This window comes from Nylanderia fulva, unplaced genomic scaffold (assembly GCF_048542155.1).
Source record: "Nylanderia fulva isolate GAGA-0341 unplaced genomic scaffold, ASM4854215v1 Scaffold36, whole genome shotgun sequence".
Lineage (NCBI taxonomy): Eukaryota > Metazoa > Arthropoda > Insecta > Hymenoptera > Formicidae > Nylanderia > Nylanderia fulva.
In genome coordinates, this window is record NW_028190433.1 from 1921393 (window position 1) to 1933620 (window position 12228).

At 29.1% G+C, this 12228-nt stretch overlaps 1 protein-coding gene across 1 annotated transcript in view; it reads left to right on the forward strand.

Annotated features, from left to right (window-relative positions):
* nAChRa7 (nicotinic acetylcholine receptor alpha7 subunit) overlaps window positions 1–12228 on the forward strand; it is a 207017-nt gene that overhangs the window by 156296 nt on the left and 38493 nt on the right. The window contains exon 4 of the mRNA XM_029318891.2: window positions 8775–8884. Within this exon, the coding sequence (XP_029174724.1) occupies window positions 8775–8884 (110 nt within the window). The remainder of the gene's footprint in view (window positions 1–8774; window positions 8885–12228) is intronic.

A 12228-nucleotide genomic window follows, 5' to 3' on the forward strand; every position in this document is an offset into this window, starting at 1 on the left:
ATTGCCGCGCTATAATAACGACGCCAACAATTAATAGCGGTCCAGCCTTAAACGGAGATAAACGCGATCAGACGCATGTTCTTTAAACATAAATAATAGTTGGCTAACAATTTCTTCGCGTAATTAATTAGCAACGTCTAATGAAACTTCGTAGCTTCAGCTCCTGTAACGAAGCGTTTTATTAACGCTGCATGAGATATTGTACTGTTGCTATATTATTTATCGAACAAGCTTGATGATCGCGTAATAAATGAGTGGCATTAACGTCATTTTGTTGTAAATGTCATTGAAAAATGCATACACAAGTTACGAATTAATGAAAAAAGAGAAGGCTTTTTCTTATATGTTTCCGTTTGATGTGTATAGGTATATATGTATAATTTTATTATATATTTTTCTGCTTAATATATCCTCATTTTATCGCTTTTTGCATCTTATTGTATATTTTTTTAATATATTTTTTTATCTTTTATGTTTCTTATTATTTCTCATCTCTTATAATCAGAGATCATCAGCTATATATTGTTTCCAATAAAATTTTTATTAAATAAATTTGTTCTTAGTTTAATTTATTTGTATTCAGTTATAAATTTTTTCTAAATATATTTTTAATTATATTTTCGTAAAATAATGACGTAAAGTTTTGAAGATTATATATAAAATGTAATTATGATATTTTATTTATGAAGAGCTTTTATAAGACATCAAAGTTTGAAATATCAAAGTTTATAAAAGTTTATGATAAGATATCAAATGTAAAACACAGAAAATATATTTGCAATATTTCTATGAACAAACTCTGTTAGCCAGTTTTACGTAAAAATTAATTTAAGTAAAATATTAAGAATGATATTAAGAATAATAATTACGTAAATTAAAATATAACTACATTTATATAATAATATAAAAATAATGAGAGAAAAGAAATAATAAGACAAGGGAGAAAAATAATGATAAAGAGAGCTACAGAGCGGTTATGAATTTGCTAAATTAATATAAATTGTAAAAATAATATAATTTATTACTACGTCACATTTAATATAATATGACTCGGAAAATATATACATTGATTTTTTTTATTATAGATCTTCTAATAGCAATAAAAACACACACACACATATTTGTACTTTTTTATATATTCACTACCTTACTTCTGAATGTAATTTAATCTGTGAAACAGCCTAATCATTCTTATCCAATATGTAATATGTAATATATTCTGTTCTTTCTTTTTCTCCCCGAAGATAGAATTGAGATAACATTAGAAAGATATAATGGAGGTTGAACTGTGGTACGGCAAGAGGTTATACGCTCGAGGGAGGAGTGAACTTGGTACTTCGTTTGTCAAGCATGGCTTGAATTTCAGCGTCTCGTTAAATTAAATCCACGTCCGAGGGGGATCTCGATGGGTAGGTAGGGCATCGGATAAAAGAGTCTCGTCTCCCTGGGGGTGACTCGTGCCGAAATGGTCGTGCCGTGGGATAAATTGTCGTCGACCACGACACAAGTATCTGACGGAAATATCACACAAAAGTGGCCCTCTCATCTTGTCCTCATATACAGCCCTTTGCCACTCAAATTTATTATGATTTCGAGCAAATTATTTTGTGTATGTTTTATGATTAGATATATTTTATATACGTAGATATATATATATATATTATTTTTTATTTGTAATATTTAATTTATTAAAAATTGGTCTCTCAGTATATCTATATGTACATATGTCTATGCTTTTTATATTTTGATTTACGAGATATATGATTTTACCGGATGTATATGGAGTTTATGGCTAAGAGAGAAAAAGAGGAAGAGCAAAACAAGCAAATTAAAAAAAAAATATATATATATATATACATATATAAAGAGAAATGGAACTTTTGCAAAGAATAAGCCGGCACTGCATTTCTTCAAGAAGCTTCTTTCCTCAAGCTCTTACTATACTAATGCATCTTTTCGAGATACGTTATATTGCCTTATTCGCTACCGATCTAGAACGCTGTCAGTTACAACGTAACAAGAGCTCTTCTTGATAAAAATGCCACGATGCGAACACATATCATATACAGTACAGTTTACGCATCGCGATAACACCGTATTGTAACGTAACGTTCTCTTTCATCATCCTTTACTGTTCACCTTTTGTATAAGCTTCAGAAGGCGCTGTAATTGCGTCTTTCATGAAGAGAATGAAGACTTACTATTAATTGAAAAGCTGACGATCTCGCTTTTAAGAGCATCACAAAGCGAAATACCCGAAAGTGAAGTTAGCGTAATTTAGTGAAATAAAATTCGCTAAATTGCATTTTATGATTATTTTGTTAGTGCAAATAATTTAATTAAAATTCTAACACAATAATGCATTCTTCAAAATTATATTAATGATGTTTAAATAATTCGTCACAGTTTTGATTAAAACAAAAACTGATTAATAATTGCTTTGAAATTAATTATAGAAGATCATTTCGCTGCAATTTTTAACACAATAGAATAAATTAATTTTTTTTTAAATACATTTCCTAACGTATGATACATAATACATAGTATGAGACATGTGATATGATACATAAAAATGTATACTCTTTTTCTCTTTGTCACTCTTTGTCTCATACATTATATATACGTTTTATTTTTATATTTATTTTATTTATTTACACACATTTTGTATTGAGTGCATTCTTTTATATCAATAGTATAGACTGGAAACCATTCAATTATCTTTCCGAAATTTATTCCTGCAGCATAAATACGCGTTGGTAACATTAAAATAGATTATTGTGATTTGGTTTACAATGCACGTAGACACTTTAAGAGGTTCCTAGTCAGGTAGCAATGCGGTCATTAACTCTATTAACATCTTGCGAATATAAATTAGAGTGATCGCGGTCTGAAGCACTAGAATTGTATTTTCCCAATAATCTCTAAACAAAGTTTCAATATTTCTCCTTAGTAAAAGCAATACCGAATAATATGCCCAGTTTTAATACTACAATATTAATAAAATATCAAATTATTTATTTCTTTTTTATATATTTTATAAAATTTTTTAAAATTAATCCAAATGCATATTTTATGTAACGTACTATCTAGTCGTCTTTTGTTTGCAAAAAAAATGTTAATATTTTTAAAGTCCAAAAACAATTAAAATAAAAGTTTGAAAGATATAAATTTTAGTCGGTTTAATTTTTAAAATGACATAAATTGTTGAAATTTGAAAAGTTGCAGAATATGATAGCTTTACTTGTCGTAAAAAGAAGTGACTGCAAATTTCAAAAGAAACGAGAACAGTGATTGTAAAAAGGGGACGCAAAATTCTACTACAACTTCTACTTCCTCTCAATCTTAATTCGCGGGGGTTACGTTTTATTGAGTAATCCCGTCTCACGAAAAAGTTTATTACTTTTTCGGTCGGTCGTTCGTTATTTTAATCGACAACTTTGCCGAGGGAAAAGCGGAAGCGGAAAAGAAGAGATTGCCGACGAAGCGGCGCCATAGATCGGCCTTCTCGTGACAACCACCAAAGTATCCCATCCCCTTATTTACTCCCCGATTTTATGCGATAAAATGGCAATCGCCGGGATTCCGCGAATCCGAGAAGCGATGGTAATCGAAATTATTCGAATTCCCGATTTGCGAGTTCGAAACATGAATGCCTGGTCCCCTCGCTATTCTAGTTTTTTGTTTCGTTAAAATTGTTCAGCTGGGAAAAAAAGCGTGGATTCCTGGAGGAAGGAATTCGCGATTGGCTGGCGATTCGATTAAGCTTTCTCATTTGTCTCGATCTTCCTAGCGCGATGTCTCGCTATGTTTCGTTTCGCGGGTGGCAGCATATATCCTTCAGATACGTAATTGTCGTTATAGAAAGAATGGCCGTTAGTATTTTATACTTGATTTTTACAGCGTTGCCCGCTGGAACGCTCTTTCCAAGACAGAGTGTAGCTGTCTCGAGCAAATGGACTGGTAATGGATGTGAACTCATAAAAGGCATTTCCTTTAAACTCATAAAATGCATTTATATGTTTGCGTTTCTTGAGTAAGGACAAAAGTCGCTTCGATATAATATAATCCGTAAAAAGGAAAATAAATTTTCGTATGAGTATAAAATATGTGTTATGGCGACGTACAGGACAGCCTGTATATAAATACACTATTCATATTTTAATATTGTTTCTCTTGATTAGGTCAAATTATTTGCACAAATAATAACGATGTACTAAGGTGTCAGCAAAACAAAATTGGTAAACATAATTTTTATGTTGCAATAAAAGTGTAACATTATTTATAATTGTATGAGAAAAGAAAAATATTGAGTTTATTTTCAATTCGCAAAGTTTATTTTAAATTTGCAATAATAACGAAAGCAATGTTAAACGCGTTTTATAAAGTTTTAACAAAATTTATATAACAGCAAAGAAATAAATAATGAGTTCTCCATTCACGACATAGAAATTGATAATGCTAAAGATAGTATGACAGATATATATTTCAAGTTTATGAATATCCCACATACAGTTGCAGGAATTATGGTACGCGCAGGAATATTAGACACGTTTTCTCCATGGAGTTATGTTAACTAAGACCGGATTAGACATGCAAATCACTGAACTACATGAGAGTTCCCACTTTTCGCTCACGTCGATGTATAATTATTGTGCAGAGAAACGCTTGATAGATACATTCTCTCTCTTGACTTTAATAAAATATAAATTGTGTTTTGCATAGAGCGCTATATATTTTATAGCCATCCCTCGCTTTCAAATATAAATATTATTTAATTATTATATATAAATAAGTATATGAAAGCATATAGATATATATTAGCACATAAATTAGTTATTTCTGCAAATATAATATAATTTAACTATTACTTTTAAACTTAAATTATGTTTTTAAATGATAAGTGATAAACTAAAATTATTGTATTACGTTTATAATTAGTAGTTCAATATTAAAAATATATTAACTTTTTGTAAAAGAATTTTAAGGAAAAGTTATCCAATCTTCAAAGAGTTTGAAAACAAGATTTTTTATGAAAATTACTGGATATTGTGATGAATTATTCATTGATATTTCTATTTGTTCACTATAATTCATATAATTATATACTTATCGTATGATATATTATTTGCATATTATTTATTAAGTAACATTTGTATTCCTTTTTTTACTTGTTTTCTTACTTTAATATATAATAATTCTATCTATCTGTTCTACTGGTCTTCTATATTGCCGGTCGTGAAATAGCATAAACAGCGAAATCGCAAGATGAAAACACATGCTTGTGATGCTATTAAGTTTTATGGGTTTCCATCGTTACCATCGTCATTTTACGCTCATCTTTTACTGAGCCACTCCTGTTTTAGAAAGCGCGTTTAACGGGTTGGTCACAAATCGGCCACAAACGATCAATTCTCTTCCGAAACAATTAGTGCTCAAACATTATTACGTATGTAATTATTTTTCTCTTATAATTACACAAGAATCGGGATTAAAATATATAATAAAGTTTTAAAGAAAAGTATACTCTAACTCTAAAGATATGTAACAAGTGAATAAATCACGAACACGTAACGCAATATATTTTTATCTAAAAAAAGAGATAAATCGGTGAATTTTCTTTCTCTACAAAGATACTGTTTTCGAAAATAGGTCGCGTTCCTAAAGATGCAACTTGTAAATGGTATTCATCTCGAAAGCCGTCTTGCTCGGAATCCGCGTGACTCGCAAAATTGCACGGCGTTTCGCGAAGAAATTCCATTCCGCTCCGATCCCGTGACTCTTATCCTATATCCGGTTACTTTTGCATCCGGTTCATCGGATCGTGTATCACCCTTCACATGGGTGTATTTTTCAGAAGTAAGAACGTTTGTAAAGCGAATGTGCGAAACGAAATTGCCGGTATTTGTCTCTTCTCCGAAAGACGGACGGATCATTGCTCACATTTGGGAATCTCGCTTTTCATAGAACGGGACAATAAGGGAGCGATATCGTCTGTAAAAAGACGCAGCCGAGGCAGGGTCGGGAATTGCTTTTGGCTCCGGGAAAACGCGCAGAAGCTTTGTTCCGCGATCGACAAGATGGCTCTTCGCAAAAGAAGAATTTACCTTTAATGTCTACGTCCGATGACTCAATTAAGTTTTTCCCTTTAAAAAATAGAGTATTGAGACAAGAAAACGATAATGGCGAGTAGGTTTTTTAGGGATATAATGTGAACAGGATTTTCACCGAAAGAAAATTAGATCTCTAAAGAGATTTCAGGTAAACCAGAAAGATTTGAAACGTTAACTTTTTGCATAGAAAGGTTTTTTTTTAAGTATATATATATATATATAATATTACGTATACACTGTAAAAAAATTTGGTAAAATTACATTAAAAATATGTAAAATTACATAAATAATAAATTTAAAATTACATGATAAATAATGAAAAGGTAATCATTTCCATTATTTATCGTGTAATTTTACACTTATTATTTATGTAATTTTACATATTTTTGTGTAATATATTACATATTTTTTTACAGTGTATATTTAATTTATTTTAAAATTGTTATAAAGGCAATAATTCGCAATATTAAGAAGTATGCAAAATACCACTATATGTATATGTCAGATTATAGTCGAATAATATAATATATTCGGAAAAAAGTTTCTTGTATATAAAAAGTCTACTTTTCTGTATGAAAACACTATGGCGGCAAAATTAGTAGCTGCTTATGTGATTATACAATAATAATTGCTTACGCACGATGACTCCACAAACCGCCGCGCCACGTTGAATAACGCACAACCATTATTAATTACCTCGCACTTCATCAGCAGATAATCAATCAGGATCAGTGACTAATCGGCAAATGCGACAATCGAAACGACAAAATTTGAGCTCACTACATATTAGAGTTCAAACTTGTTATTAAAAACGTCTCAAGAATTTGTCATTCTGTTAGAAAATTTTCTGGAAAATCTCAGAAAATTTTTTCTAATATTTTTCTTAATGTAGCTTTACATATTCGTCTGATAATGGTTATAATTAGCAACCTGTAAGATCTTATTTATTTAATATAAAAGTATCTTTAATATATAACTTGAATTACGAATATAACTTTTGACATAGATGTAAAAAATTGTTAATAAAATAGTAATTGATGTAATAAAAAACTGTAGATAAGTATATTATATGTATATAGAAATAAGCATATAGATTTATCTTTAATGGCAGAGCTTAATGAGTTTGAATAAGGAAACTATATAACTTCTACCAATTTTTTGGAAAGTTCAGATACAAGTGAAGATACAAGAAATATAAATGTGGAATGTTGTTTGAAAAATCAATAGACAATGAACATAAACATTTAATTAATATATTTCAAACGCGATATACTTGTCTTTTTTCGATTATATTTCTTCGATTTTGTTATACGATCGGAATAATCTTTTTGAAAGAATTCGATCAAAAATACACGCGCAATGATCTATTATGACTACGTAAGCCGGATCAATTCTGCCAATTTCATTTCCGCTTTGCCAAAGAAAATAAGGAGTACAGATTCAAAGTGACGAGTCCCGGAACCACAAATATTTCCAAGTCTCTAAATCGCCTTCGGAAGAGTCATGAAAACTCAAGAAAAGTTTGAAAAATGTTCTTGAAAACTACGAGGAAAGTATTAGCGGGCACGTAGCACCATAATCCTCAGCCCAACTAAATGCACTCTCTGCTATGGTAGAGTCTTTTGCATAATTTCAGAAGCATACTTTGATAGACTAATATTGTATGTAGTATTAGACTGCTAAAATACTAAAATTTATGTCGTAAAGTTACTGCTGGACATTGGACTTTATCATCATAAAAGATAATGATAAAAAATTTTCGTTGGAAACTTTTAACGTTAATTTTACCAATTTATTCTTCTCTCCCTTCTGCAATAAAAGTTAACAAAACTTTATTAGAAATCTACATGCCAGAATTACAGACTCAAAGAAATCAAACAAATGGCGAAAGATACTGGAAGTAATTTATTGAATTTGTTTGCACACGAACTACGGACTCATAATGTGGCTTCCCAAAAGTGCGCTTTGTACATTACAAAAGCAAAAGGACAGGACTTTCCTCGCAAAGTTGCACGTTTGTAAATTCCCCGAACGAGAATTAAATTGAAATGCTGTAGTGTTTACTTGACGTATACGATGTAGTCTAAAATATTTGTGCGAAAAACGAAGGTCGGCACTTGCCGCTTGAAAAATCGATAGTGTCAACATCACTTTAGAAAGAACGCAGTGAAAGATTTGAACGTGATTTTGATATGTTAAGTTCGTGTTCTCTATTGATTATGTAAAACGTTGTTTTACTCAAAGATGCTCTAATCAATGTGTTAACTTAATCAATAAAGGGATGTCTTATAGACAGCTGTTAACTATATTTACAATATATCTTATAAAATATATTTTTCGTTTGCGTCTTCTAAAACTTGGAATTTTCTTTCTGTAAAGCTAAATCTATATCAAGCAAACAAATACGAGCATTTACTAATATCAGTAAATTAACATTATTTAACAATATTACACAAAATTATTTTATATAAAAATTTATAAAAAATATTTTAAAAATATATAAAAAAAAATTAATTTTTTATGCTCGTTAGTATTTATTTGCTTAATTTAAAATTTGAAATGTCATTTATTTAGTATTTATTAAATTTAAAATGTCATTTTTTATATTTATCTTTTCGCTAGCCTTCGCAATTTCTTATTTGCGTAACTTTCATTCAATTACAGGAATGGAACGACGTGAATATGAGATGGAATGTCTCGGACTATGGAGGAGTGCGAGATCTCAGAATCCCGCCGCATCGGTTATGGAAACCTGATGTCCTTATGTATAACAGGTAATGTAAAAAAATTATATTTTTCTATTTGTAAACCCTTATAAAAAATATCTTCTTTTATGTTTTTCCGCACTTCGAATAACGTATCTTTGAAACAAGAACTGACATATTCTTAAAATAAAGATTGGCGTTATTTGAACATAATATTTTCCTAAGTTTATTCTACATCCTGAAAAATATGTCAGACATTAGTTTAAGATAAAAAATTTACATATATTTGCAAAAATCAGAAATATCGGAAATCTCAAAAACTAAGTAATATTGCGCAATTAAACTCATACATATAATTATCATCTGCTTCTAACTCTCGATTAAATATTACGTAAAACTGTATTAATAATGTTTCTCACAAAAAGTATAATAATTTATTGTGGCACTCTTATATCTTGAAACTTATATTCTTGAAATATCCAGCGTTCGCATCACATTAAATATAAAACATGTTATATGTGAGAGTCAACTTTACCATTATTCTCATCAACTTTTTGAAGTGCTTCGTGACAGCAAAAAAATTTCTTTGATCACATAGCAAATGCCATCCATAAATTTAAAAATATTACTTTATATGTACGAGTCATTTGCTTTCCAACTGTGCATTATAGTATCTAAAACGGTCTCTCTTACTCGTGAAAATATATATTGAGTTCGATTATCGTTCATTTAACATCGTAATATTTTAAAATTGCCTGGAAAAATATATACTTATATAAAGAGCCAAGCTATAAATTTTGATAATTTCGCATAACATGCATGTTAAAATTTACTGGATGCAATTTAACAAATATCTCATATACGCATATTTTTTTGATTGGTAAAATCCTGGGAACGTAAACACATGAAATATTCAATATGATTATCGTTTTTCAAAATATTATGTATAAAGTTTATAATGCAATTTAAACATTTACATATATATATACATATACATATATATATATATATATATATATATATATATATATGTACATATACAATATATGTATATTTATTTATTACACAATTATTATAACAAATACAAAATGTCTACAGAAATATATTAACAATTAAAAAATTTAAATAAATAAAATAAATAAATAATTAACAAAGAAATGAAAAAATATATAATAAAGGATCTTGTAAATAATTAATAAAGTTAATAAAATTACGTATGTGTAGGTATAAAATAATATAATAATAATATAAAATAATAAAATTATAATACACAAAAAATAAGATTTTAATATAATAAACAGAATAGTTTTTAATTAATGTAATTCTATATATTTTGTATTTGAATATATAAAATATTATGATAACATTAAACTTGTTATTTAATTACGATAAATAATTATAGTAATTATAAAAATTATTCTTCAACAATGTTTTATCAATGTCATTCGGAAATGTTAAAATGCATCCAATTATAATGGCAATCGTAATGACATGTATGGACTTTTCGTGAAATCTCCAATTTTTAATGAAGGATATAATGTCGACGTGGACCATTGTCCGAGGAAATTCTATATACATATATATGTTTTATGCTGCTAATATGCCGAAATCGCACATATCGATTATGTAAACACGTTTCACATAGTTGCCCTTGCACATGGTTGTAACCACATAATATAATACTAAATTGCGGGCTCGACGCGAAGCAGTAATATACGGTCACGATGCACCAGATGCACGATGAGTTAATCGATTAATCAGTTTATGGTAATATATTTTAAAAAGCACACCTTTAAAACACACACTGCGATATGCAATTTAAAATATAACGCAATTATTGTAAAAAAAAGAAAAAATAAAGCATTATTATCTTTCTCCATACATTCAATTTAAGCAATTTCGTACAAAGTTAGAATTTAATGTTTGTTCCGTTAAATTTTAACATAAAATATGTGTATTAATATTCATTTCGTGTTATAATAATGCAGCATGAAAAAGATACGTTTATTTTTACTAATTTTATAATATTCTGCTAATTTCATGAACATTAATTTTGATACACATATCTTAATAATTTTGGCATGACTTGAGACATTTTTTTGTATTATTTAGAAAATATAGTTTAAAATAATTTAGAAAATATAAAGAAGACTGACACACACATATACAATCGCGAGAAAAATAGAATTAAAAATTTTACGTTTCTAGATATAGTAATAACTTTTTAATTATAAACGACTTATCATAATGAAATATTAAATGTTATTGTATTTTAAAACAAAAAGAATTTTTAATTTATTATTAAGAAATCTTTTTTAAATCTACGGTAGAAATAGAAAGAAAGAAAAAAATGTGAGTGTGCGTGTGTGTGTCTGTGCATCACAATTCTGTATTTACTTTTCAATAAACAAGTCGTTATAGTGTACTTTAATTAGTTAAGCGTGAAGAGTTAGTCACATGGCAGCGTTATCATCGTTATATCATTTTTCATTATTTTGTATGCAATCTATTCGCGAGAGTGGTGTGCATTGTGTGCGTGCATACGTGAGAAAGTTTATAAACGCACCATCGTATATAACGTCTATCACATAGTTGCGCTTATATGCCGTACCAACGTCAATGTGCGGCCATATAATGTACTGCAGGTCATCGGGTCAGTTACAAAGACAGCTTACGCTTGAAGTGAATTGCAAATTGATCGATAAAACAATGTCGTTGAATTATTTTAGAGCGAGCCTCGGCGTGTTTTCTCGCAGTGCGAATTTGCTCACGCTCTGAATTATTTACACGCCGGATGAGGAGAATTTCCGCTATTTAATTTTCGCTCTTTGCGTTCACTGACAGAGAGATAATGAAAACTTTCATTAAAAAACTTCACTCAACAAAAAGTAAACGGAGAAAACGCAAAATATAATTTTACTATACGTACTTCACTGTTTTCTATTTAGTTCGTGAAATTACAAACGACATTGTATACACTTTTTATTCATTGGAAAATCGATGATTGTGTCGCAACTCTGTGAAAATCTTATAAACAGAAATATTTTTCTATAATTATATTAAAGTATACTTTCTACAAGTCATGCACTTTCTTCCGATTTTAAATTCTGCATAATTATACTATTTTGGCTATATGAAGCAAAAAAATGCTGCTTTAATATAAAAAAAAAAATCTTGTTTAATTGAGCACAGTTATTTTTCATAATTTTATAATTTTCAATATTAGATATCTCTCGTACCTAATTTTAGTTACGGTTCAATTTCTGATAAAGAGTTTAATTAAAAATTTTAGTATAAAATTTTATTATTTGCCGTGGCCTAATATTTACTAAAACCGTATGAGTTTGATATGAGATGAGTATGTTGCACCGTCGCGTCGGTTGCAATGAACAAAGTCGAGTATATGAACGCTT